General features: G+C 36.2%; 1 protein-coding gene across 1 annotated transcript in view; it reads left to right on the plus strand.

Annotated features, from left to right (window-relative positions):
* The window catches only part of fbxl17.L (F-box and leucine-rich repeat protein 17 L homeolog), a 357,109-nt gene extending 336,592 nt beyond the window's left edge, over positions 1–20,517 (plus strand). Inside the window, 2 exon segments of the mRNA NM_001127772.1 lie at positions 4,665–4,807; positions 19,322–20,517. Coding sequence (NP_001121244.1) covers positions 4,665–4,807; positions 19,322–19,459 — 281 coding nt within the window. The 3' untranslated portion in view covers positions 19,460–20,517.
* Positions 20,518–25,557: the final 5,040 nt, after the last annotated feature.

Below are 25,557 nucleotides of genomic sequence, written 5' to 3' on the forward strand. Positions count from 1 at the left end.
CATGGATTGCTATTACTATTACTATTATATAAGGGGAAATTTTACTGTTACGCTGAGTGTATTTTACTATTTATGGTGGGGGTATTAGCATTATAAGGGTTCACTGTACTATTACATGCTGTGGTCACCATATCATTATATGTGAGACACTCGCCTAAGTATTATATGCTTGTGGGCTGCGTTACTATTCTGTAGTGGAAGTAGTGTTCATTGGTTAAACGTGACATTATTTGGACTGACTATTCCATGTTACATATTGACATGCAACACTGCATGTCTAGGAGGCACTGTTGGCATTTAAACACAAACTTTCCAAGTTATCACTGACAATAACATATAAGCAAAAGCCGAAAGCATCATACAATCTTACTAACAATTCACACAATGAAAACCTTAATTTGCCTCATGCTGGTTCACACCACTTATATAGTATTGGTAAAATAAATGCACCACTTCCAATGTTCATTTTACTGTACAGCTGCACACCTGGGAAAAATGAGTGTCAAAAAAGGAATTTAAACCAACATATAAGATGCCTCAAATAATGAAAATGCAGAAATATTCTTGGGTCACCCAAACCCTAAATGACTGTTAATGTAATTCTTATTTTATATAAAAATAATATCATTATTATTATCCATCATTCTCTTGTGATCTCTAGGAATTTCTTTTTCTCATATGATAATTGTTCGGTAACCCCCTACACCTGCTTTTGCAGCCAATTAGTAGTAAATGTATCAAGCTCTAGGTGTTTGTGGCACTAACTGGTGATATCTCATCTTGCCGAGGTCAAATTTGTTTTGGAACCCTGTTCCAAAGCCTCTGAACAGTACACAGGTAACCCATAACACATTGGAAAACCAGTTCAACAAGATCTAATATACAGAACCAGAAAGTTGTTTTATATCGCATCTTTGGAAGCGTTATAAAATCATAGTTTATAAACTATCATCGACACATACTATCATCAGTTTTTTTTATCATTTTGTCCAATCTGAAAAAAAATAATATACTGTATATTTATGAAAATTAGAACAATCTCTTTATGGGAAGTCAAAAAAAGCAACAGATTTCTGCTTGGTAGCTCTGCTCGATTGCAAACTATAAACTGCATGCTAGTAAGTTGAGTAAATGCTAACCAGTCATTCTTTGATAAGGTTTAACATGAAGGGCCTGAAAATATAGCTTGAAGGCAACCAAGTATGCCATATTTCAAGGACATTTTTCACCAGTAATGAGCAGTCACAAAATGTGATTTAATAAATGCTATTTCAACCTTAAGTACCTTGGATATCTAATATTCTGTGAGTAGAGCTGGCCCCACACCGAAACTCCTGGATTGCTAATGAGATCTTTTTAAGCAGTGACATTCTTTGCAAATTGTAACAAAGAAGAGTTTACAGAAATTGACGTGGGCAATTATGGAACAAGGTTAATGATCATACTCCTAAGTGAAAGAGTTGAATACACTGATATATACTGATTATATCAAATCATAAGGGGACGTGGGGCTTACTTGCCTTCCTTCCCCTCCCCACTACATGTTGCAAAGTTGTTTCCAGATTTCTTAGTTTATTTCTTTGTCTCCTAACTTATATCGCCCGTATCAGTTTAGGCGTACACTTTGAAATATCATTTCCTTTGCTCATGTGTTTCCTTTTAGATGTATTGAACTCCAGTTTCCTCCTCTTTAGCCCAGAGAGATGAGTATGCCCAAATATGTTAATTCCTTTAGAGGTTTAAGGACTTTGCTGTAAAATATTTATTTAGACCAGAAGGGGTTAATCAATTTGTTATACTTCACTAAATAAACATTTACAGTCAATTGCATAGTATATCTAGCTGTTCTGCAGAAATTAAAAGTGGAAGTTCAGCTTAAAAAATAGTTTGTATTATGTATTAGCATTTGTTACCATTGCTGCTAAATGTATGACTTTTCTTCACACTTATGGGATATTACAAGCAGCTAACCTAAACTATATTTCAAGCATAAGTGAATATAATACATATGTTTTAGATTTGACTTTGTAAGCATTTGTATCCTACACATGTACAAGCTGAGGGTCTGTGTGATTAAAAGACCTCTGGTTTTTATGAAAGTAACTGATAGGCTGCTGCCTTCATGGTTCTTGAGCATTGCATGGCCTAGGTGGAATGGTACATTGTGCTACAAAATAGTAGTGAATGTCCAACCCCATCTGAGCAAGCAGCTTACATATATTTATATGTTAGCACATACTGTGGGCAGGAGTTCCTAACCTTTTATACCTGTGAACCACATTTAAATGTAAAAAGAGTTGGGGATCAAAAAAAGCATTAAAAAAGTTCCTGGGGTGCCAAATAAGGGCTATGATTGGCTATTTGGTAGCCCCTATGCGGACAGACAGCCTACAGGAGATTCTAGCAGTATACCTGTTTTTTATGTAACTTAGATTTGCCTCCAAGCCTGCAATTAAAAAAAGAAGCACCTGCTTTGAGGCCACTCGGAGCAACATTCAAGAGGTTGGTGAGCATTGCTCAGGAGCCACTGGACGGGGATCACTGCTCTAGGAATTGCATAACATAAATAAGATCTGATGGCCTCATTTTTTTGGTGCCTTGACTAATCACATAGTCAACACAGTAAAGACCACCAGCTACCTTGAACTGAATGAAGATATATTCTAATATACCCCAGTACTGCTTGGTTTGTTGTCTCATCTTGGTCCTTGTGATTCCTGCTAGCGATAGACAGAATCCAGGATTTGGTTCGGCACTTGGCCAGGATTCAACCTTTTTCAACAGGATTCAAATTCAGCCAATTCCAAGGTTTTTTCTTCCTTTAACCCTTCCTATCCGTAATTTGCACAAGCAGTGCAAACAGTTAAGATTTGGTTTGGGATTCAGACTCATCTTTCCAGACGGATTCGGAATTCAGACAAATCTAAATATTGTATTTGGTGCATCCCTAATTCTGACATATTGAGCACTGTTTTGTTCAAGATTATGCTGATTATTCCAGTGTGAGTGAATGCCATAGCGATGTCTATTACAGAAGATGCAAATTTTGTTTAAACTAAAAAAGCAGTTTGGTGAGAACAATTGAATTGGATATTTACTTTTCATGCTGCATTAGAGGATCAGTGCCTAGAGACATTTCATATCTCTTTCTGTGCATCTACTGTAATAAACATTCTAAACATTAAGAAAATGGAATACCATGTCAGCTACTTAGCGTTTTCGAGTGAAATGATTGGTGTTAAAACACATAACAGACTTGATGTGTAAAGGTGATATCTTTTCTGGCCACCAAAAATAATAATGGCAGTGGAATCTGTAATGTTCTAAAAACTTACCATGGTTGTTATCTTGGATAGCAAAGACAAATGTTCGGAAAGCTTACATTTTATAATATACTATATTAACCAATAAATAGTATCACCTACTCTATATTTTCTGGATGGTATCCTTTCCTAGTTTGACCAGTAGTAGCCACATTGGCCTATTTTGAGTGTTTGTCCCTCATGTCAGTGAGCCAGAGTGGATTATGAGTCTTGTGTTCACCCTCGGTATCAGGACTGTATCAACAGCCAGATGAGACCCTCCTCTGACTATATATTCCAGCCTTCCACATCAACATCTAAACTGTGCAATACAGCTGTCAATCAGAGGCCCTAATGCCGATTGTCAGCCAGGATAGGTCAAGTCTGATTGCTTTAGTAACTCAATAAAGGGAGGAATATGTGGTGTGGTATAAGGTTGCTGTCTGCAGAGATGTAATGACCAGGCCAACTATTCTAGAGCCAATTAGGGAAGTTCATAATATTAGTATCTGTCATACTTTATTTTTAGATTCTGTTTACTTAGTTTTGTCTAAAAAGACTTTCCATAGATTGTCCTCCACTTTATTTCAATAGGGAAGACCATTCTTTACATACTCGACTAGATTTGTCATATTTTTTTTTACCTCTGTTTTTGAAGTTGGGCAGTAATTGATGTGGCTTCTACATTGTTGGGATACTCTATCCAGTGACCCGCTGAGATACTGTTTTCATTACATTGTGACCTGAGGCACATTTTGGAATTTCTAAGCCATGACCCATTAAGGTTGGATCCGGACTATAAGGCATAAAAATACATGACTACACTGATACTTGCTAACAAAGACTTCATGATATTTATTCAGCATAATAATTCAGCAGATCCATCAAGTTCAATTTATACATAGAGTGGAATAAGAAAAGTCATTAGCCTCAAGGGAAGAAATTCTCTTACCCCAACATGTCTATCAGATTTTTAATTTGTTTGTACATTTGAATAATTTCTTTTGTTTATCTGCAAATTTTGCAGTTGCCCATTTGTAATACATTTGGTAACTATTGTAAATGTGTGTGAGTGGTGATTGACAGCCATCTTATCATCTTGCAGAACTGATTCGCCAGCAGGTTCCATTGCGCTGTCAGAAGAACTTGACTGTAAAGTCAATCTGGCTTGGCCTTATATTTCTAAATGTTTGTATTGTGAGTTGTGCTCTTATCTCTTTGTACTCGTTGTGATTATTCTGCATTAAACACAACACATGTTTCTTCAAAATCAAATCTCTGAAACTTTATTTGGTTGAATTCTTCAGATTTGTATGCCCTGATACCCCTGAATACTTATTAACAACATTCTTATTTTTGCAGCTTTGATAGCAATTGGTCGGTACAGTAAGAGCATAGAGACAGTAGACGTTGGATGGTGCAAAGAAATTACAGATTATGGAGCAAAACAAATTGCACAAAGCAGCAAGTCTATCAGATATCTTGGGTTGATGAGATGTGACAAGGTAAGGGCAACTGAAAAATAATAAATGTATATCAAATGTATTTTAGTGTTTTCTATAAATATATATATTTTTTTTCATCACATTTCTGCAGTGCTTTACAGACATTATACATCAGTCCCTGCCTCAGTGGAGTTTACAATCTAAGATCTCATTCACACACAATAGGGTCAATTTTATCAGGGGCCAATTGACCTGCTTGTATGTATGTAGGGTGTGAAACCAGCACAGACACAGGGAGAAACATATAAACTCCCTGCAGATAGAGAGCTGGCTGGAATTGATTTCAGGACACAAGTGCTACAAGGCATCAGTGCAACCTACTAAGACGCTGTACTGCCCTATATAAATACAGGAACTAAAATAAATGAAATTATGATACTGCCAAAGGGCCAGTAACCTAAAAGAGAAGAGTGAAAATATGCCATTTTGTTTGCACTTTGGTACGGCAATCCTTGCTGTTAAGCCACAGTATTAGTGTGTTGCCTGCAACGTTCCATACAGAGTTCCATTGTTGGCATTTGTTGCCATTCCTGTTTTTTTCAAGTGATTCAGTTATCGGCATATGCAAGATTTCTTGTTGGAGTCGCCCACCTTAACCATTGCAGGTGTAAGAGTCTTGCAGATCCTAAAGTTTGCACCCCAAGATAATTTCATGTCTTCCTTCTCTGTAGTTATATTTTCCTCACTCCATTTCTGACATCCATATGGCAGCACCCAATAATCCACTGTTAGTGCTGGTACCTTAAAATGTAATAATCTATAAGCACATTAGCCAATACCCTCATGAATTGTATCACGTATTATAGTCCCCCCCCCCCCAGGTCACACAGAGGTACTTGTGTCCACACAAACTCTTTTGCAACAATACCACCCTTCAGCCTGCTCTTGTGGCTTACATGCAAGTGCTGGACCTGTAGGTAATTCTAGGGTTTCCATTAGCAGGCTGCATCAATAGCCACAACTGACTTGTGCCAAGTGAATTGGAAGATTGTGTTGTTATTAATGTCCTTAAACAAATCTATGGGGAAACTTTGTGCTGCAACTAGAGTGCAATTTACCAAAATAAAAAATGTATTAATGTGTTTATCTTTGTGCATCACTTATGCTTAAAGGGATAATGTTTATGGTATAATTTTTATTACTAAATTACACAGTGTACATCGCAAGTAATTCATTCTATCAATTCAAATTTTATTCTTGGGCCAATAAATGTTTTTTTCATTGTTGTAATATTGGTGTGCAGGCAACCATCTCTGTGCTTTTAGAAAGAGCCAGCACTTCACAGTGGAACTGCTTTCAGATAAGCTATTATTTCTCCTACTCTGTATAGCTGATAGAATCACAAACTGGGTTAGCTAGACTTAATTTTTACTATTGAGTGCTGTTCTCATATCTACCACTAAGTGGGGAGCATTTTTTTATATCACTTGCAGTTCAGCAGTGAAGAGTGACTGAAGTCACATGACTGGGGGCACCTGGGAAACTGACATGTCTAGCCCCATGTCAGATTTCAAAATTAAGTATAAAAAAAAGGTTTGCTCTTGTGAAAGACAGATTTCAATGCGAGGTTCTTCTGGAGGAGCACTATTAACTGATGAATTTTGTATAAAAAAACATGTTGCACTTTATATGCATTGATAAATAATCATTACAGTCTCTCTTGGGTGTATTCCTAAAGGTACATCATAGCTGCATTCAAGGGGAAGTTAGTATGTTTTAGGCAAAGCAGTGGCAGACCAAGGCAGTCGGGGGCCGTAGACATCCCAGCCAGCCACCTCGTCCCCCTGCACACACACACATGAAAAGAGGATGTTTAAACGAACGCACAAAAACGTTGAAAAGCTGGGGGAAGGTGCTACGTAAACAATGAGTGAGAGTGGGGGGACAGGGGCCTGGACTAGGAGTAGGCAACAGAAGATGTATGTGCCTAGCGCCGCCTCCGTTGCACCGTAAGCATGTGCCTTGTCTACCTACCCCTAGTTCCAGCCTTGAAGCAAAGGCTGTTAAAGTTGCATTTGCAGAAAGGCAAAAAATTGATTTTAAAAAAAATTGTGGGTTCATAAGAAATAACGATATCACATATTACTATATCTTTGCCATTTCTGTGCTTGTGGGACATTCAAAAGCTCCATCTTATTTTGTGAAAAGCAGGATTTATGGACTTTTTAGATACCTTGATTCAGTGTTCTGGAGAAGAAGGGTTATGTAACTGTACAGAATACTTTCCTTGTGGGAACCAGAACATTTCTAATGTCCAATGTGATGCATTTTTATTTAATTTTACTTAATTTCTCAATTATCAAATAGTGATTCTATTGTTAACTGGGTAAAATTATTCATATTCACTTCTAATGCATTGCCATCAATATATTTTCTGTTTAGCATACTTTAGATGAGAATTTGAGTGCCGAGTACAAATGTTTGACAAAAAAAAACCAAAAAAAACAATTAGGTTGGTAAATTAGGCAAGCAGTATTAAAATGCCATGGTGGAGATGTATGAGTGCAATTAAAGAACGACAAATATTACCGTAAAAAGAAGATATCTGTACTTTTAGCTATGATAATCTCCACACCGCTGCGTAATTTGTGCAATAACTCTTGGTAGTTTCCACTGGTGTATTGCAGCATTATTAAGGTTGCTTTTTTCCATCTTGTAATAAGCCACAGTAAAATGTTATTATAGGGAAAAGAATGTTAGAGCCATGCTGTAGTGACATTTAAAAATCAGAGGCCTACAGGGTAATTGGCTGGATCCAACTATATTATAATTTGTAAGTGGCTATGCATTTATCTATGATTTTTAATGATTTTCCCTGATCCCACGTATTTTTGTAAATAAACAATTAAGTACTACACAACCTAATACATATTCCTAAAGTAGCATGCATTTATAATAGATAGATAATAGATATAAATAGATCATTACTGAAACACAAAGTGAATAATAAATTATTTCTGTTGGTGTAGATTTGTTCTTTTGTAGCGTAGGCATTGGGCAATTCAAGTGAGCCTTTTTATACCTGAAATACAAGTGAATATCATTTTGTACCAGCTAGAGTTGAATGACTTAGCACGTGAGACAATCTGGGTTACTTGAGCTTTTAGCACAGAGTTGATCCAGGGACTGGTTTGATTTCCATCAGGAAGGGATTTTTTCAAACTGGAAGGACTTCAGATGGGGTTTTCTATCTTCCTCTGGATCAAATAGGCAAACTTCATTTAGACTCAATAGTTACACTTGATGAACAGGTCTTTTTTCAACTTAAATTGTAATTTAACAGCCAGTATTTTCAGCATGCTATTATTTGCTTCTTATTAGAACACATCACAACAGACTCCTCCTTAAAATTCTGCTCTGAGACACTTGGTTTAATATATCATCTAGCAGACTGATCTCACTCTATTCTCTCTTCCACACTGACTCCCTATTAGAATCCTAATAATAATTGTGGCTGTATCTTGTCTAGCTTCTGTTCTTTCTTTGAATCTCAAGCTTGCACATTATTTAATCTTGCCCATCCACTTATCCAGTCTCATATTTGTCAACTCCTCTCCCTGTATCTTACTCTCCCACCTTTCTCTCCCTTAAAGGAGAATTCAACCCTTAACCAAAAAAAACCCTACCCTACGTTGACCCCCCCTCCCTCCTTCCCCCCAGCCTAGCTGCTACCCCAGGCAAATGCCCTTAGTGCAGATTTAGGGATCACAGTTCACGCCAGCCATCTTCTGGGTCTTCGCGTCTTCTTTCGGCTCTTCTGCAATTTCCGTCTATTTCGGCGCATGCGCATTTGTCGCAAACCTGGAAATTGCTCGAACTTAGCATGCACCGCTTCGCTAGTCTCAGATTACTGAAGACCCGGAATCTGCACCAAGTAAAAAGTTAGGGGCCTTTCCCCGGGTTAGCAGCTATGCTGGGAAGGGGGTCTAAATAGGGTAGGGTTTTTTTTACTTCAGATTTGAATTCTCCTTTAAAGGTCTTGTCATGCTCACTCACCTTCACTAAATTGTACAGCTCCTTCTGTGCTTTTTGACTCCTTTATGCAATGAGGCACAGCCTGGTCCTTGCACAAAATAAAGCCGTCAGGCTTCTCAGTGATTATTGCAGCATTGACATAACACTGCATTGCAATAACTTGGTTGAAATATTTTCTAGCAATGTGTGATCATATTATAATTTTTTTAATAACTAGTGATGGGAGAATTTATTCGGCAGGCGCAAATTCACGGCGAATTCCCACGATTCACTAAACTGCCACGAAAATTCGAAGTCGTAAAAAAAAACGGATGTTGGCAAAGTTTCACAAATTTTTTGTCGTTTCATGAATTACCCACGAAATTCTTGAAATGACAACAAATTTGCAAAACGGGACAAATTCGCCCATCACTATTAATAACTAGAATGACTTCTCTTTTGGTTCTTTATAATGGGACCAAACCAAAAGTGATACTGTTTTCTATTACACTTTGCTACCTTTAGTATCACTCATTGACTCATTGACCTCCTCCCTTTGTCTCCCACAATGATAACATGGATTCCAATGTTTCATCCATTTTATCTCCATGTCAGATAGTAGAGACTAAAGACCAAAGTTACAGAGTTGGCAAGGCACTAAATGTTCTCATATATTTTATTATTGTCCTTCAATTCTTTGAGAACTGTTAAACTTCAATAATGCAAATAATAAAGGCATTCAAATTGCAGGCAGATAGAAATTATGCATTGCCAGCAAATTATGCCAACAAAGTTTTCTCTAAAATTTAATGTTAAATGACATTGGTTTGTTCAATACTAAATAATTATTTCAGCAAACTAGCATAATCTAGACTTATCCTAAAACGTAACAGTGTAGAGTGGTTTGTGGACAGGGTTGGACTTGGCTGGTGGGACACTAGAAGGAGACCCGAATGGGACCCAGAGCTCCATGATCAGTAGGATCTGAAGTAAGGGGGGAGTGGTTTGCCTGCGTGCGGAATTTTGTTTGCCTTTGCAGAAGCAATAAGAGGAGGCACACAGCATGGGGTGTGGGCCTCCACAATTGGGATGGTGGGGCCTTGGGGTGAAGGTAGGGTTGCCACATGGCTGGTTTTTCAACAGCCTAGGCAATAAAGTACCAGCCTGGGCCAGAGCAGGTATTTAAAATTTTCCAGTAATGTACTTACTTAATTTATTTGTAATAACTAGTCAATCCAGCCCCAGCCTGCCCCAGATCAACCCCTGTCTCACCTTCCTAGAATTCATACAATAAATGATATAATTTATATAAAAGTGTGATGGCCCCAGTTGGACCTCAGTTCAACGGTGTGCAACGAGTTTGCTTCATATTTCTATTATAGAAAATTAACTTTATATTTAGGGGTTATTTATTAAGGTTCAAGTTCTGTTTTCCACAAAAAAAAAACCCCTGGAAATAGCTTGAATCCGAAGATACACCATCTAAAACCTATTGATGTTATGTAGGAGTCAATGACAGAGGTTCCTTGAACAATTTGAAGACCTTAATAGCCTGCACAATGTTTGAGGGTTTTTTTGCCTGAAAACTTGATTAACTCTAGCAATTTGAATTTTTTTTGTCGAAAACTCGATTGATTCAAGTTTTCGAACTCACAGAATCAAGTTTTTTCTTAAATAAGAAACCATTGGAGTTGTGAGTTCATTCAAGTTCATTCGACCTTTGATAAATAACCCCCTTGAAGTGTGCATTCCTAAAGTTTGACAATCTCCCAGGACAGTGTACAACCTATCATTTTTTAATAAAGAAAACGATTGCTTCTTGGGAAATAAATGATCTCATTGCCTTGGCGAAAGGCTGCACTTGTTCCTAAACTATCAGAGAAAACATTTCATACATTGACTCAGATAAAAATGTTAAATCACATACATTTCTGTTGTTCTTATAGCTATCAGGTGATACGTGTATTCCTTTAAAAAGCAGACAGATTGTGGCCGGCACTCACTGAATTAAGGACTGTGAAAGATATAGTTATGTTATTGTTATTAAAGGCATTGAATGTAATAGCCAATTGCATGGTTATATACCAGAGCTCATTGAGGTGATGTAAAAAAGCATTTCCTCTGTAAATTATTTTTTTAAATATAAGAACTAAGCTTGTATACTTTTATTTTAAATGCAAACGTGTCAATACTGACGATGCACCTGCAGTCAAATACATTTTAATCAATGTAGACATGTATGAAAATGGTATGAATTGCACTTAAGCAAGTCTAAATCTCTTTATATTATCTGAATGATTGCATGTTACCTTTACCTCGATCGACAATAACAATACAACTTCTGTTGCCTATTGGTTTGCTTAATTTGGGACCTATGTACTCAAACAGGGAAAGCTAGCTCTGGTAGCTTAAATTTTGGCACAAATTGGTTTTTGTTTCTCAGGGTCCATTTACTTAGCTTGAGTGAAGGAATAGAATAAAAAAAAAACGAATTTCTAATTTTTTTTTTTGGCTACTTCGACCATCGAATTGGCTGCTTCGACTACGACTTCGAATCGAACGATTCAAACTAAAAATCGTTTGACTATTCGACCATTCGAAGTACTGTCTCTTTAAAAAAAACTTTGATATAATTAACCCTCGATATTCGACCCTATGTAAATCTGGCCCTCAGTGATTGGTGCCTTCATATTGTACTTTACCATAATTTCTGAGAAAAATGTCTGTTTTGCACTTATCATGTTCTCACATTTAGAGGTTGAATTTCAAATTCATGTGAGTTTTTAAAAACTCCCCTAAGCTCCCATAAATTTGAAATTCAACCAATTGAAATTTATTTAAAAAAGCAAATCTTTACAACTCTGATGAATTACTGTACACTGACCCGAAAATGAGAATCAAATTAGATTTTTCTCCGAACAAAACTTGAATGTCAGGAAGGCTGCAAACAACTCCATATGGATTCCTGGACCTCTCCTGTTGACTTAAACAGCAATCCGGCAGGTTTTAGGTGACGAATAGTCAAATTCTGGTTATTAAGGGCCAAGAGTATAATACATCTTTAATTTAATTCAATTTTTTTTATAACTCAAATCAAATTTCAATAACTCAATTTTGACAGTTTTTACCATTAAAAAATTTGAAAATTAGAATTTTCAATTCGACCCTTTATAAATCTACCCCTTAATGTATATGGATTGTATCTACTTCTTTGAATAACCAGAAGACAGACAGACAGACAGACAGACAGGAGGTCTGTACTGGGTATTGGGTGCCATTGTCAGTGGGCCACAGTCACTATACCATCCTGTTCTAGTACAAACTGCTGTGGAGTTAAAAAGTAGTTTGACAATATGGAAGTGTCAGAGTTTCCACAGTGCAAAGACAATGCGGTTCATTTATAAACACAAGGCAAATTTTAACCATGGCAACCAATCAGAGGTTTGCTTACATTGGTCAATCTGCAGGTGGCTGAAAAAAGCCACTCATTGATTGGTTGCTACGGGTTACTTCCCAGGTGCAAATTTGGCCAGTGTTTATAAAAGAACCTCAGTGATTTGATTAAGGCTGAACGTGACCCCACTATATTATTTATCTCACAACCCTTACCCACAGGTTACCAGTATTTAATTAGAAAGGTCCCATACAATATTTAGTCAAAGAAAGTTAACATGATGTAAAATGGCAATTAAAATGGTTATGCTGTAGAACTTGTCCGGTTAATTGAAACCAGGAGTCATTTCTGCGGTATTTCTCTAGGTGGGCCTGGCAAATGCATCTTTTACCTGCTCCCCTGTAGCTTTTTTCCTGAATAGGAGCTCCAGTCCGGGAATCTTTCTTACCATGTGCTGCCTTCTTGAGATTCCTAGATTTGCACAGTAAACAGCTATATTGCACATGCTTAGAATGCTGCAAGGAAACCATGAGAAATGCAAAAACAATGGAGCAATCCCCAGTGCAATTTTCTTCCAAACAGAAGCACCTGGGAAAAAAAAGTTAATGATTTATTACACTGGGAATATTGGCACCACCATGTTGCCCTTTCCCTAAATTTCCCAAAGTTAATCTTACCTTTATTTAAATTTCCTTAACTTACCTTTCCTTACATTTTCCAAACGTAATCTTACCTTTCCTTAAATTTCCCAAATTTAATCTTACTTTTCTTAAATTTTCCAAACTTAATCTTACCTTTCATTAAATTTCCCAAATTTAATCTTACTTTACTTTAATTTTCCAAACTTGATCTTACCTTTCCTTAAATTTCCCAAATTTAATCTTACTTTTCTTTAATTTTCCAAACTTGATCTTACCTTTCCTTAAATTTCCCAAACTTAATCTTACATTTTTATTGTTAAAACTTAATTCCCAGCAAATCGATTATCCCCTTCTGACTCTTTAGAGTGTTTTCACAAGTGTACCCTTAACTTCAGGGGATTCTTTTAACAATCCCCATCTAACTTATTACAGAATGTAAGAAAGATTTGGGACACTACAAAAGTTAAATGTTCCACTTAATTCATATAATTTCTTCTGTGCATGATAATTATCATTTGCTTCCAAACAGCTGTCTTTTAGAGATGCTTACATGCTTTTTTTCATATCTTTTTAAGCTTTCTACTTCTAAGGCGTTTCAGTCATTGTGGACGGCAAACACGCAAGCATTAAATTACATAAAAAAAACTTATAGCAAAAATAGATTTGAAATCGTTATTACTATGATACTCTTTATGACCAAATCTCTGCGGAATTTCTTTGATATGAAGTTGCCATGAATTAGAATTTCACAAGCGTCTAGAGTCCTCCCAGAAAAGATCAGAGATGATGTTCAGCTGGGTGAAGGCCTCTTCTGTTTGATTCCATTGATTACCCAACTGCCTTTAGGCTACGGGACACAGCAGAGGCAGAGCGTTATTGATCCAAATGATGAAAATAAAATGAATTCATTTCTCATCAAACTGCTATTGTTACAGCTCTTTTTTTTTTGAGCTCGGCATACTTACCAGCACGGTGCAAGAGCAAAGTGTTTGCTGCCTAAAATAAATGCCATTTTGTTTTTTCGTGCTAAATTTGAAATGTCAGCCTCACAACTACGTGCTTGTAATTCCTCTGCCTTGCAATGCTGAAAAACTGTTCTTTGAACATAATTTTTTCCTATTACTGAGAAGCATTTGAAAGGGGAGCGTCTTCAGATCTTCCCTAATTGCTAATTGTTACATCTGGCTAATTTCAGCCTCTGAGAATTTTGTTTAGAAGTGTTTCTTATTATGATTTACAAATGATCTCCGAAATATATTTGTGAATTCAAATACAATTCTAGTGACCCTAATATGGATACAAAACATGTTTACTGATCAACAAGTGATTAATCAGTTAATGACAACAGCAGCACACGCCTAATTCCCCAATCTCAGTAACTCCCAACTGCTACTCTGTGGGGCTATTTTATTAAAAAGACACACAAATACACACATCATTATTGAAGAACAATGTTTAACACAGTCCAAAGCTTTGTGATGGCAATTTTCCAGATGAGGCATCAAACCATGCCCAGACTGAGATTCAAAATCCAATATATAGTGCGAGTCTATGGCAGGTTATAGCAGCCCTTCTGCCATTTGCCAGAACATTCAGTACATCTCAGCCAAGCTAGACAATAGAGGTAAAAAAAACCACAGCCAAAAGATGCCGGCTTGCCCTAAAGGAATGAGTGTTTGCTTTCTCTAACCCGTGAGCCCCCCTGCTAGCCAGTCATTAAGAGGCCTGAAAAAGAAATGTAATACAGTTACAAAGTCCATATTGCATTTTACACAACTCTTCAAACTCATCAGTCATGTTTAGAAGACTCTACTACTACTACTACTACTACTACTACCACCACCTATTATGGCAGTGGTAAATGAGAAACATTATAGCTCTCTTGAAATTCACATAGGACATATATAAAACATGCCATTGCGTTCTTTAATATACGTATATACATATATATATATATATAATATATGTATATACTGTATACATATCACAAGTAATTATTTACAAGTAGCACAAAAGGGTGTAGCTTTCTATTGCATACTTTAACAAACAAAAAGGATATGGAGTCTAATACTATATTTTATACCCTAAAAATGTAGTTTATAGGTTTCTTTTAACACATTGCACAGTATTACGTTAAAATGAAATGCCAATATGCAACTCATCAATACAAAACTGGGATTCATAGACCATTGAACCACTGCATTGCACATGGATTTTCCTGTAATTTAAGTGATTATCCCAGTGTGGATTAGGCATCTCTGCATTTTATTTAACCGTGGAAAAACTGTCCTAGCTTGGCAATATTCAAAACTAAATGCTTGTCCTTAACGGTGTCTGTTTTTTTTTCTTTGAGAATTTTATTACAGCTGTGAAGTGTTTTAGTTTTATTGTTTGTTTTAGAGCACAAGAATGTGCCACAATATAACTCAAGCCCCAGTAAACTGTTGTGATAGTAATTCTGATATACACTAAAGGTTTTTCTGTGAGATATTAACCAAACCATACTTCTACTACAAAATTCTCACACAGACATAAATGTTATAGTTAAACATGGCTGCTGTTTTCATTATGAAAAATAAAACACTCAGAAGTCCCACTATATTACTAACAGGGTATAGTCAATCACACAGTTCAGTTACACAATTTGTAACACATATGTACACATCCATGCAGTATTGATAGGTGTTTTTTTCAATCACATGGCCTTATTTGAGGCTTATTTATCTATGTTGCCAAAATCTGGGCTCCGGTAGCTTTTTGGTGCCACAAAGCATTGTCATTTAATTACAAGAACCCTTGCAGCTCTTTTTTTTTCAAGCTACCATTTAGAGAACACAACTGCACTGATTCACTAGGTACAAAAACTGCAGGAACTTGGGAGAAAAAGGAATATATGACTGTATGGCGAATGACTCCATTTCAAGTGGGTCTTGAAATGGAGAAAAAGAGACCAGTTCTTAAAGCTATTAAAATGATCGCCTAGCATTTCTTATTTGACATTCTTTATACGCATGTAAATGCATGGGGGATTGTTAACCAAGGATATATTTATGTAAATTTATTCTCATATACACATGTACATAAGTATTCCTGGTTATAAGGGTTCTTTAACAAAAGATAGAGTTCAATCAATATATATATTTATTTACAAAAGCTATTGACACATAGCTACAGAAATAATACACATAAAACAAGTTACACTACATAGAATGTATAAGAAATATTTACAAAGACAATTACAAATATGTATATGTTGGATCTAAATCCACTGCCTCCCTGATACTCATCCTTCCATTTTTTCTGGCATCTGTGTCCTCACTCCACGAACTCACGAACTCTCCGACTAACTTAGCCTATTGTATTAATCTTAATACTGAGCATAGGTACATGTGTCAGGTTCTGATTGGTGAGGCTTGGGGAGTAGGGCATGGATTCCTGAGGAAGTCCATTAAAGAATCAGGACAATGGAATATAGAAAAAGCAGTTTGGAGACAGGAAGGACTGGATTCTAAGCTGCTCTTGGTCAAAGGTGAGGGAACCTAACTACTGTGTGCTAAATAGGGTGTCTCTGAAGCTTGTGTCTCTAAGATGTAAATCACATAACATTCTTAAATACACCACACTACATATACATAAAATAATCTCTCAAAAACGATAAGGACCGCTTCAACTCACCACCACTTAGCTGCTCCTCTGTAATGCCGGGTGCTCAGTCCGCAGTGTCCCCACTGCCAACAGTAAATATATGAACAGGAGGACGGCACTCCGGTAAAAAACAGGTTTTTATTGTAGAGTACTGCAAAGGTACATAGGCCTTACGCGTTTCGGGAACACCTTCCCTTAATCATAGGCTATGATTAAGGGAAGGTGTCCCCGAAACGCGTAAGGCCTATGTACCTTTGCAGTACTCTACAATAAAAACCTGTTTTTTACCGGAGTGCCGTCCTCCTGTTCGTATATATATACATAAAATATACACTTCTGTATATAATAAAGATATAACACAAGCACGTCTCCTTACGGTATCAGTGATGATGTTTGATATCCTGTAACAATAAGGGCCAGATTTACTAAGGATTCAAATGGTAAATGTAAATTGAATTGAATGAAATTTTTTAAAACTCACAAATTTGAATTTAAAACCACCAAATTGAATTTGAATGTGAGATTTATCACACCTTGACCCTGGAAACAGTTCTAATTTGACTATTCTCCGCCAGAACCTGCCCAGTGCATGTAGAAGTCAATGGCAGAGATCCTTTGAACTATTTGAAGATATTAATAGTAGTGATGAGCCAAATGTTTGGCAAGTTTTTTTTTAGGAAATGACGCCCCATAGACTTCAATGAGAGTTTTCTTTTTCGGAGCAAAACTCGATATTAATTTGATAAGAATTCGAATTCGGGTCGGGACAATTCAATGAAATTTGAGACATTCACATTTTTTCATAAATAACGTACTGTACAATTCGAATTGTGAATTTATTAGGGTTTAATAAAATTCACATTACTGTAAAAAATCGACCTTTAATAAATGACCCCCTAGTGATTAGTGAGTCTCTCCGGTATTTTTTTTTTTTTTCAATATAGATTTTTATCAGCCAGGCCAGTAAAATACCAGCCAAATCCATCCACCGTACTCCAAGAAACCAAGGGAAGCTTCACTTGGTATAAATAATCCTGCTGCCATCCTTGTAACTTCCTCTAACATTCTAATTCTATTTTCAAATTGCTGCTATTTACTGCACCTGTTACACTGCAAACCCCTTCAATTGATCAATTGATCTTCATTATATCTGTTTGGCCTTCTCTATGATGACCTCTGTATCCATAGTAACACCTACTTCTATGTTTATCTAAGTCTTTCCTTTTCTAATGACAAACTGGAAGAAAGAGAAGCTGCTACATAACAGGCACAATGTTATAGAGTAAATGGAAATAAGAGCAATAATTGTACTAATATGGACAGAAGGAGTGATTGAGAAGGAAAGCTAAGAAAATGTCAATTCAGTATAGACAGAGTCGGACGGGAGCACTGGAGGCCCACCGGGTTCCAAACTGCCAGGCGCATACGAGATTGCCTGTGCACAGTGCTGCATATTGGGGGTTTTTTGGAACCGGGAGAGAGGATCTGGGCCGGAGGGCCCAGTCCGACCCTGAATATAGACAATTTGTCTCACCTAATGGTGCTTTATACTCCTTCTTACTAATGAATTGTAGATTATTTCCTTTTTAGAAGTGTTTGAAAATATTTATAGCAAAGCACAACAGTAAGAAAAGTCTACTCGAATGTTGAATTACAGGGCACCAGTGTTGGATATTTTTAACCTTATGTTCCATTTCTGATGATGTATTCTTAATTGCCATTACGGTGAGCTGCTTACAAGCGAAAAACCTCAATCCTTATATTATAAAAATAAAGCAGAGCTAAAGCATAGAAACCTTTATTTGTTTAATGATCATACACTGAAGAACCTTGTGTTTCCTCATCTCACCTCCATAAACTGCCATCTCAATGTCCCAGTATAATTGCATCTGTTCTGTCCTAAAACATGTAAAGTACCACTAAAGCACAGGCACAAAGCCAAGTTCTCTAATACACCATTAAAATTAAAAAAAGAAGAAGAAGAAATAAATATATATATATATATATATATATATATATTTATATAGTTCAAGAGGACCAGCACTCCTCAGTTATTAAACCAAAAATATCCTTATTTTTCAAACTTGTGCATAAGTTTGAAAAATAAAGATATTTTTGGTTCACTAACCAAGGAGTGCAGGTCCTCTTGAACTATACATAAATACTTTGACCCTGCACCCACACTTATGGAAGACTGGTTCAGAGTGCAAGCGTCTGATTCAGGATATATATATATATATATATATATATATATATATATATATATATATATATATATATATATATATATATATATATATATTTATTTATTTTTTTGAGCTAAGTCTCCTTCAAAACATTACATCGAGTTGCATACTTTTTACAAAATTTAGAAGAAAAGGATTTTTTTTAGACACTGCTCTTGTCTATTACATTTCCCCCTCAATTTACAAGATGCCTGGTTATGTATTCATGAATTGTATGCTGTATCTTAAGCTTATCTAAATACCCTTTAAAGCAATAGAATTCTGGGTGATTCATCCGTCATATGGTTCATACTGATTGGACAGTTTCCCCGTAGAATAATATTACATTTGGGATATAACTGCATGGGAAAAGTGATGAGTGTATATCTTGGTCACGAAGCAAGGAGAAACGAGACGGTCATGTAAATATATTAACTTCATCTGGGTTTTTCATTTTGTGGAAAAGACTTAAATACCTAATATTCTACTTTGAAAATGTTATTTTTAAGGTCCTGTTATTTCTTCCAGTCTGATATTACAAGGTTCAGAGTAAATGTGCGGTTGTATTTTCCAAGGTTTTTTTTTCCATTGTGTCTTTATTTCAAGCTGCTTTTGTGTAGGTTGCATTCTTGAATATTTCCCGTTGTTATTCCAGGTGAATGAAGCCACAGTGGAGCAGCTGGTTCAGCAGTATCCTCACATTACTTTTAGCACTGTCCTCCAAGACTGCAAGAGGACTTTGGAGCGAGCCTATCAGATGGGTTGGACGCCGAATGCATCGCCTGCCACATAACTCATGGGGAAAACTGATATATTTAGCAGTTGTCATGGACAATGCTACTTAAGGACACCTTGCCTTTTGAAAAATCTGTGTGTCTTTTTTTTATTTATTTTTCTTTAACTACTAGATATATATTTCTTTTTCAAGATCTATCTGCTTTGCCCACACTGAAGAAGTCTACAGAGCACTCTTGTGTTATGCAGCCATTTCAGTGTATGAAAGGTGTGCTTTTTTTGTGGATCGTTTAATTATTTAAAAAAAAGTTTGGTTGATTTATGCTCAAGTTGGCTTGTATATTTCCCTTAAATTGTATGCAACATGTTATGGTACTGTGTTCTAATAAAATATCCCTTTTGTTGCCAGGAAGAAAGAGTAAGAACCTTTAGTGTCAGAAAACTGTTTTTCATTTGCTCATGGCAGGTTCAATTCCCAACTAATATTTTCCTAAAGTTATTTTATTTTTTACATGTTCTGTGTCACAAAAAAACACTATCACTTTTTATGTTTCAAAACGTGATTCAGTAGCTTTTAGCCATGATTTTCATGTTGGAAGAGTCTCTACTTAGCGTCGTCTTCCAGTGCTATGAGATCCTCAATGTCTTCATTTATAGAGAAATTAATTCCATAGCCTGAAATGAATATTAATGTCTAGATAAGCTGATAAATTAGGGGAATTTAGACCTATCTTTTGAGCTTAAGCAATAGAGGCAAGCAATAATGGCAGACTGTTGACTTGTTCTTATGCTTCCTTGTGTAGTCAGTGGATATTTACAGTGTTTTCTTTCTCATTTTTGCAACACTGATTAAATGTCCTGTGCTCATTAGCCCCCAAATGACAACTATTAACCCTTTCCAACTCATATATAGGGTACATTTTCCAAATTGTTTTTTAAACAGGATGTAAAACCACCATCTCTTCCTCTTTGTTTTCAGTATTGGCATGATATTTCCTTAAAATAATACTATAAACTGGTTTTCATGAACACACATTTAGTCTTTATTTATGTATACATTTTTAACCAAACTATTGTACTTTCTGGGTCTCATATTAATAAAAGCATCATCCTTAATATTTATAAACATGCCTTTTAATTTACTGTCTTAGTATATCATTTTGAGTTAAACAATCAAGATTCTATATTTTTTTTTTGCCTATGTTTCTAGATAACAAGTAAGTGTATATACGTTTTTTATGCATAAGAAAAAATGGGTTTATTACACTGTTCTTGTGTTGGCCTCTTTGCATGCGTTATGTGCTTTCTGTTCTGTGGTATGCCATGCTCTTAGGTTTTTCTGGAATATTTTACAGATAGTGGATTAAAAATATATAGACACCTTTGTTTTTACATCTATCATAACATGACCTTTGCTTGCTAATTATTTTGCCATAAAAGTATTTGTCCGATGCTCTTATATTCCCCCGTGTTCCTCTAGGAGGAAGTGAATTAGATTATTGCTATGTATGTACTTTTTAAGTACTTGGTGCATTTTTTACCCCGAGAATTCTACCTTTGCAGGAACCATCGTACTGAATATTATAAAATGTACACCTGCTTATCATATTTATGCATTGTTAATCTGTTGCTTGTGAGTTGCCATTTTCAAGCTTTCTTCCCAGGGAATGTTTCCGTTCTTAACCATACAAAGAGATTTTTTTTTTCTTTCAGATTTTTAAAACAGGCCTTTTGGTAAAAGAGTCAAATATTTTCTATTATGATTATTAATGCTACAGTTAAACATTTTAGTCTTTAATGCAAGATTTCTCCGAATTTACTACTGACTGTGCAGTCAATCCATTTTCAACTCTTCTGAAATCAATTTAGAATTTCTTAACCTCTAATCATTCACTGGTTTAAAACATCATTTCACAACCCAGGCGATTAAGACTCTTTAGCAATGCAAATTTTGCAGATATTGCCACATAAGCACAGCTGGCTCTATAATTAGAGCAGGTGGATCTGTCAACGTGACTGAACCTTTGACTGATCCAACTGTGCTCATGTGTGGAGATCCTTAAAACCTTTATTACAAGTCTAAAAAAAAAACAACAAAAGCCTCCAGTGAGAAACATGAAATTTAGTAGTTAAGCTTATAGTGGGTGCCTGTATCTAACTCTTATCAACACAGGCCCAATAAATAAGCTGATTATCCCTTAGATACAAACCTGTTGAACTTTTAAATTATAATGGATAATAAACTTGTTTATGTGATTTATGTAAAAAAGGGACAAAGATAATTTTGCTACAACACAGTTACTGACAATATATTAACCAACAAGGTTTGCAGAATGTAAGAGGTAGCAATCTACATTTTGGGAAACAGCTGAAATATAGAGGCCCATTGATTAAAGGTCAAACTTTAGTGGTATTAGAGGTTTTTAAAACCACAATCAAACTCGTTATCTCTAACCCCACAATAGCCATGAAAGATCAGAATATAAAAAGTATAAATGGAAAAAAACATTGAACGATGTGCTAAGTAACTACAAAAACCTCTAAAAATTCTAGATTTTTCAGACAATTGCTAGCGGAAAAAGAAACCAAAAACCTCTAAAAGTCTGAATGAACAAAAAAAGTTCCAATACGATCAGTGCAGATCCCATCGAATTTTATAGGACCTCAGTTGCTTTTACGTGCCGAAGTTTTGTTTTAGAGTTTTTTGTGGTTATTACACTTAGGGGCAGATTTATCAAGGTGAATTCGAGGGTATTTTGGAAGTAAAAAAATTCAAAATTCAAAGTAATCGACTTCGATTCAAAGTAAAATCGTTCAAATATTCGACCATTTGATGATCGTAAAGTACTGTCTCTTTAAAAAAAACTTTGACTTCAATAGTTCGCCAAATTAAAACCGCCAAAGTGCTATGTTAGCCAATGGGGGGGCTTCTAATGCATTTTTCTATGTTTTTTGCTGTCGAAGTAAAATCACTCGATCGATCGCTGAAATCGTTCGGATCGCAAAACGGTCAAATTCGGTAAAAAAAACTATAACCACGATATTCGAAGTCGAAGTATATGCATTCGATGGTCGAATTTCGAAGTATATTTCACTTCGAATAAGTGTCTCCTGACCTAGGCATTGATTTCAGTCAGAGGGCTTAGTCCTCCCCCGGCATTAGCTTTAAGAAGAGACAGATTGCCAAGACCACAATATTGATTCCATAGGCTTAGTCCTCCCACGCGTGTGGCTTTTAAGAGAGAGAGATGCCCAGATCAAAAGCCATTTTTAAAGACACTGGACCCCCATTTAAAGGGACAGGTGTGGGGGTGCTACAACCACATGGAAGCTTGGCCTGCAGTATAACTGCTAGACTTCCGGCTACAATACAAGAATGCAAAAAGGGGGGTTGTGGGAGCACTCCAATGCTAAGGGGGGTTATTTACTAAACTCCGAATGCAAAAATCACAAATAATTTGTGATTTTTTAATAAAATCGGACTTTTAAAAAAAATCACACATTTTTCTAAATTTATTAAACCCCGAGGATGAAAAAATTCCGAATCAGAAAATCCGGCATCTCAAACCTGTCGAGGTTGCATATAAGTCCATGGGAGAAGTTCCAATGATTTTTTGATGTGCTCTGGGTTTTTGGCAATACCCTGAAGTTTTCTGCGTTTTCGGGCAAAATTCTCAGTTTTCGGGTGAAAAATCCGGGGGAAAAAATCCAGGAAAAAAAATTTCTTTGGATTTTTTCACGCAAACAAAATTTTTGGGAAAGTGTATTAATAATAAATAAGCCAAAAAACCCATGCAGATTTGGTCGGAGTTTTTTTCAGAGAATATTGAGATAAATTCGGACTTTGATAAATAACCCCCTAAGTGAAAATATATAAATACAATGAAGTGCTAATGATCCGGCCAAATTAACTACAAGCATACAAAAAAAGAGCGGGGATTGATGAATACACATTCCCTGGTCCCCTGTCTCATAAGCAGTTTAGTATCTGCAATTGCATGTATTTACAAAAACGGGTTTTAGGTTTTTTTGTGTAAATCCCTCCCTCAGTTATTGGTAAAGTAATTTCCTTGGTCCTTTGCCACAAACAATAATGGTGGTTAAAAGAAAAATAAAAAGCCAAACCTTTTTCTGTTTGTTTGTGGGCCTTTTTGTCCAAAGTTTATTTTCATTTATTACCTTTTTAAATAACAAATCAATGATTTAAGTTAAAGGGCCACACATTTACTTCTGATCATGCAGCTCATTTGGAAATCAATAATACAGTGTGATAAATCACTGACTGTGCCCCCATTAATAAATACAAGTATTGTACTTTTTGAAAATGATATAGAAATGTGAAAATCAATGGAAATGCATCCTCCTGTTCCTGCAGGTAATGGCCCTGTAATGATATTAGGGCAAATTCAGAAGAGGGAAAGCCAAATGAACAATTTACATTACACTTCTTTATAAGAATGAGAAGCCATCTGAAATATCCACTTAAAACTCCGAATTTTCAATCAACCTTTAGAAATCAAAATGAAAAGTCAATAACGGGCTGATATAATCTCCAGCAAGCTTTTACTTCTGAGTGTGATGTGATATTTATATGGTAAAACTATATAGGCACTAAATGAAGATTAGATTAGAAATTGTTCTGATGTTCATGGTTCACAATGTACTAAAGAGAAAACCAGATCTGAATAGCAAAAAATTCTTACTGAAAATGAACATGGGAGGAACTAACGCATTCTTCTTTTGTTACAGCTAAACTGTACATTAGAACTGCAGCAGGAATTGCTTTGAGGAGTTTTCCCTTTATATATACAGCATGCACCAGAACATCATGAATACCCCTATTAAACATAGACATCAGGAAGATCTCTATTTGCCATAAAGGAAAAAGCTATTCATTCAGTGGAATATATGCTGCTTTTTTCTATTTGTTGTTAATGGTACAATGTATTTGTATGGGGTTATATCTGTCATCTGATCTGGCATTATAACAACCTCTGGGCTACTTCAATAACTTAGTGAGACAGAGGCTGACTCATTATTGTTGGACCTTACATAAAAATATAAAGGCAGCTATAGGAATTCATTGACTGTCATAAACAAAGACATTTGTGAATATACAGATAGGGTAGCGGGTGTCAGAACACTCCAAGGCTATGGGCCCGGGCACACGCTGTTATTTCTGGAGATTAGTCGCCAACGACAAGTCACTTCTTTTTCGGGCCAATAATCTCCCTTAACTGCCTTCCTGACTACTTGAATGTAAATCGCCGGCAGGATGGCAGTTCGCTTCGGCTTTCCGAAGTCACCCGAAGACCTTGTGAGGCAACTTCGGGCGACTTCGGAAAACAAATCGCTCCTAGTGCCATCCTGCCAGTGATTTACAGTTAGGCCCATAAATCTTTGGACAGAAACAACTTTTTTCTAATTTTGGTTCTGTACATTACCACAATGAATTTTAAATGAAACAACTCAGATGCAGTTGAACTGCAGACTTTCAGTTTTAAATTCAGTGGTTGAACAAAAAGATTGCATAAAAAGTGAGGACCTAAAGCCTTTTTTTTAACATGATCACTTCATTTCATGCCTAACTATAGATTCTAGTCAGCGGAGGAGATTTGTAGCCGGAGATTTGTAGCCGGACGACTAAATCTCCCCGAATCGTAGCTATGTGCAACTGATCTGCTCACCAGTCACCAGCGTGAGATGAAGCCTGTGGAGCCGATGCTTTGGTTCTGGTAATTTCTCTCCTTATAAAAGCTGATGGCAGGGAGGATTAAGTTCTGTAACTAATGCCCTGGTTAGAAGACACTTTTCCCAAAAAATGCAGGCGTGCCAGCCTATGAAAAGCATGACTTGGCAATTTTTTGATCATAACTATGTAACTAAAGACCCTATGATAAGAGCCTGTGATTAAGTGTTTGTAACACAAAACGCGTAAAGCAGAGGACACACTAAATCTTTTTAAATCATATCCCGCTCCCTATGCTGAGGGCTCAGGGCAATGCACCTGGGCCACTTCCCCTATGTGGTGAGTAATATTTATACTTTATGGAGACCCTTTTGAAGTCTTATCATATGTAAATAAAGGCCTCTGTAAAGTGCCTTGTAAAAGTGTTCATCCCTTTTACCATTTCTACAAACTGTACAGTCAAATTG

Source organism: Xenopus laevis, chromosome 1L (assembly GCF_017654675.1).
Source record: "Xenopus laevis strain J_2021 chromosome 1L, Xenopus_laevis_v10.1, whole genome shotgun sequence".
NCBI lineage: Eukaryota > Metazoa > Chordata > Amphibia > Anura > Pipidae > Xenopus > Xenopus laevis.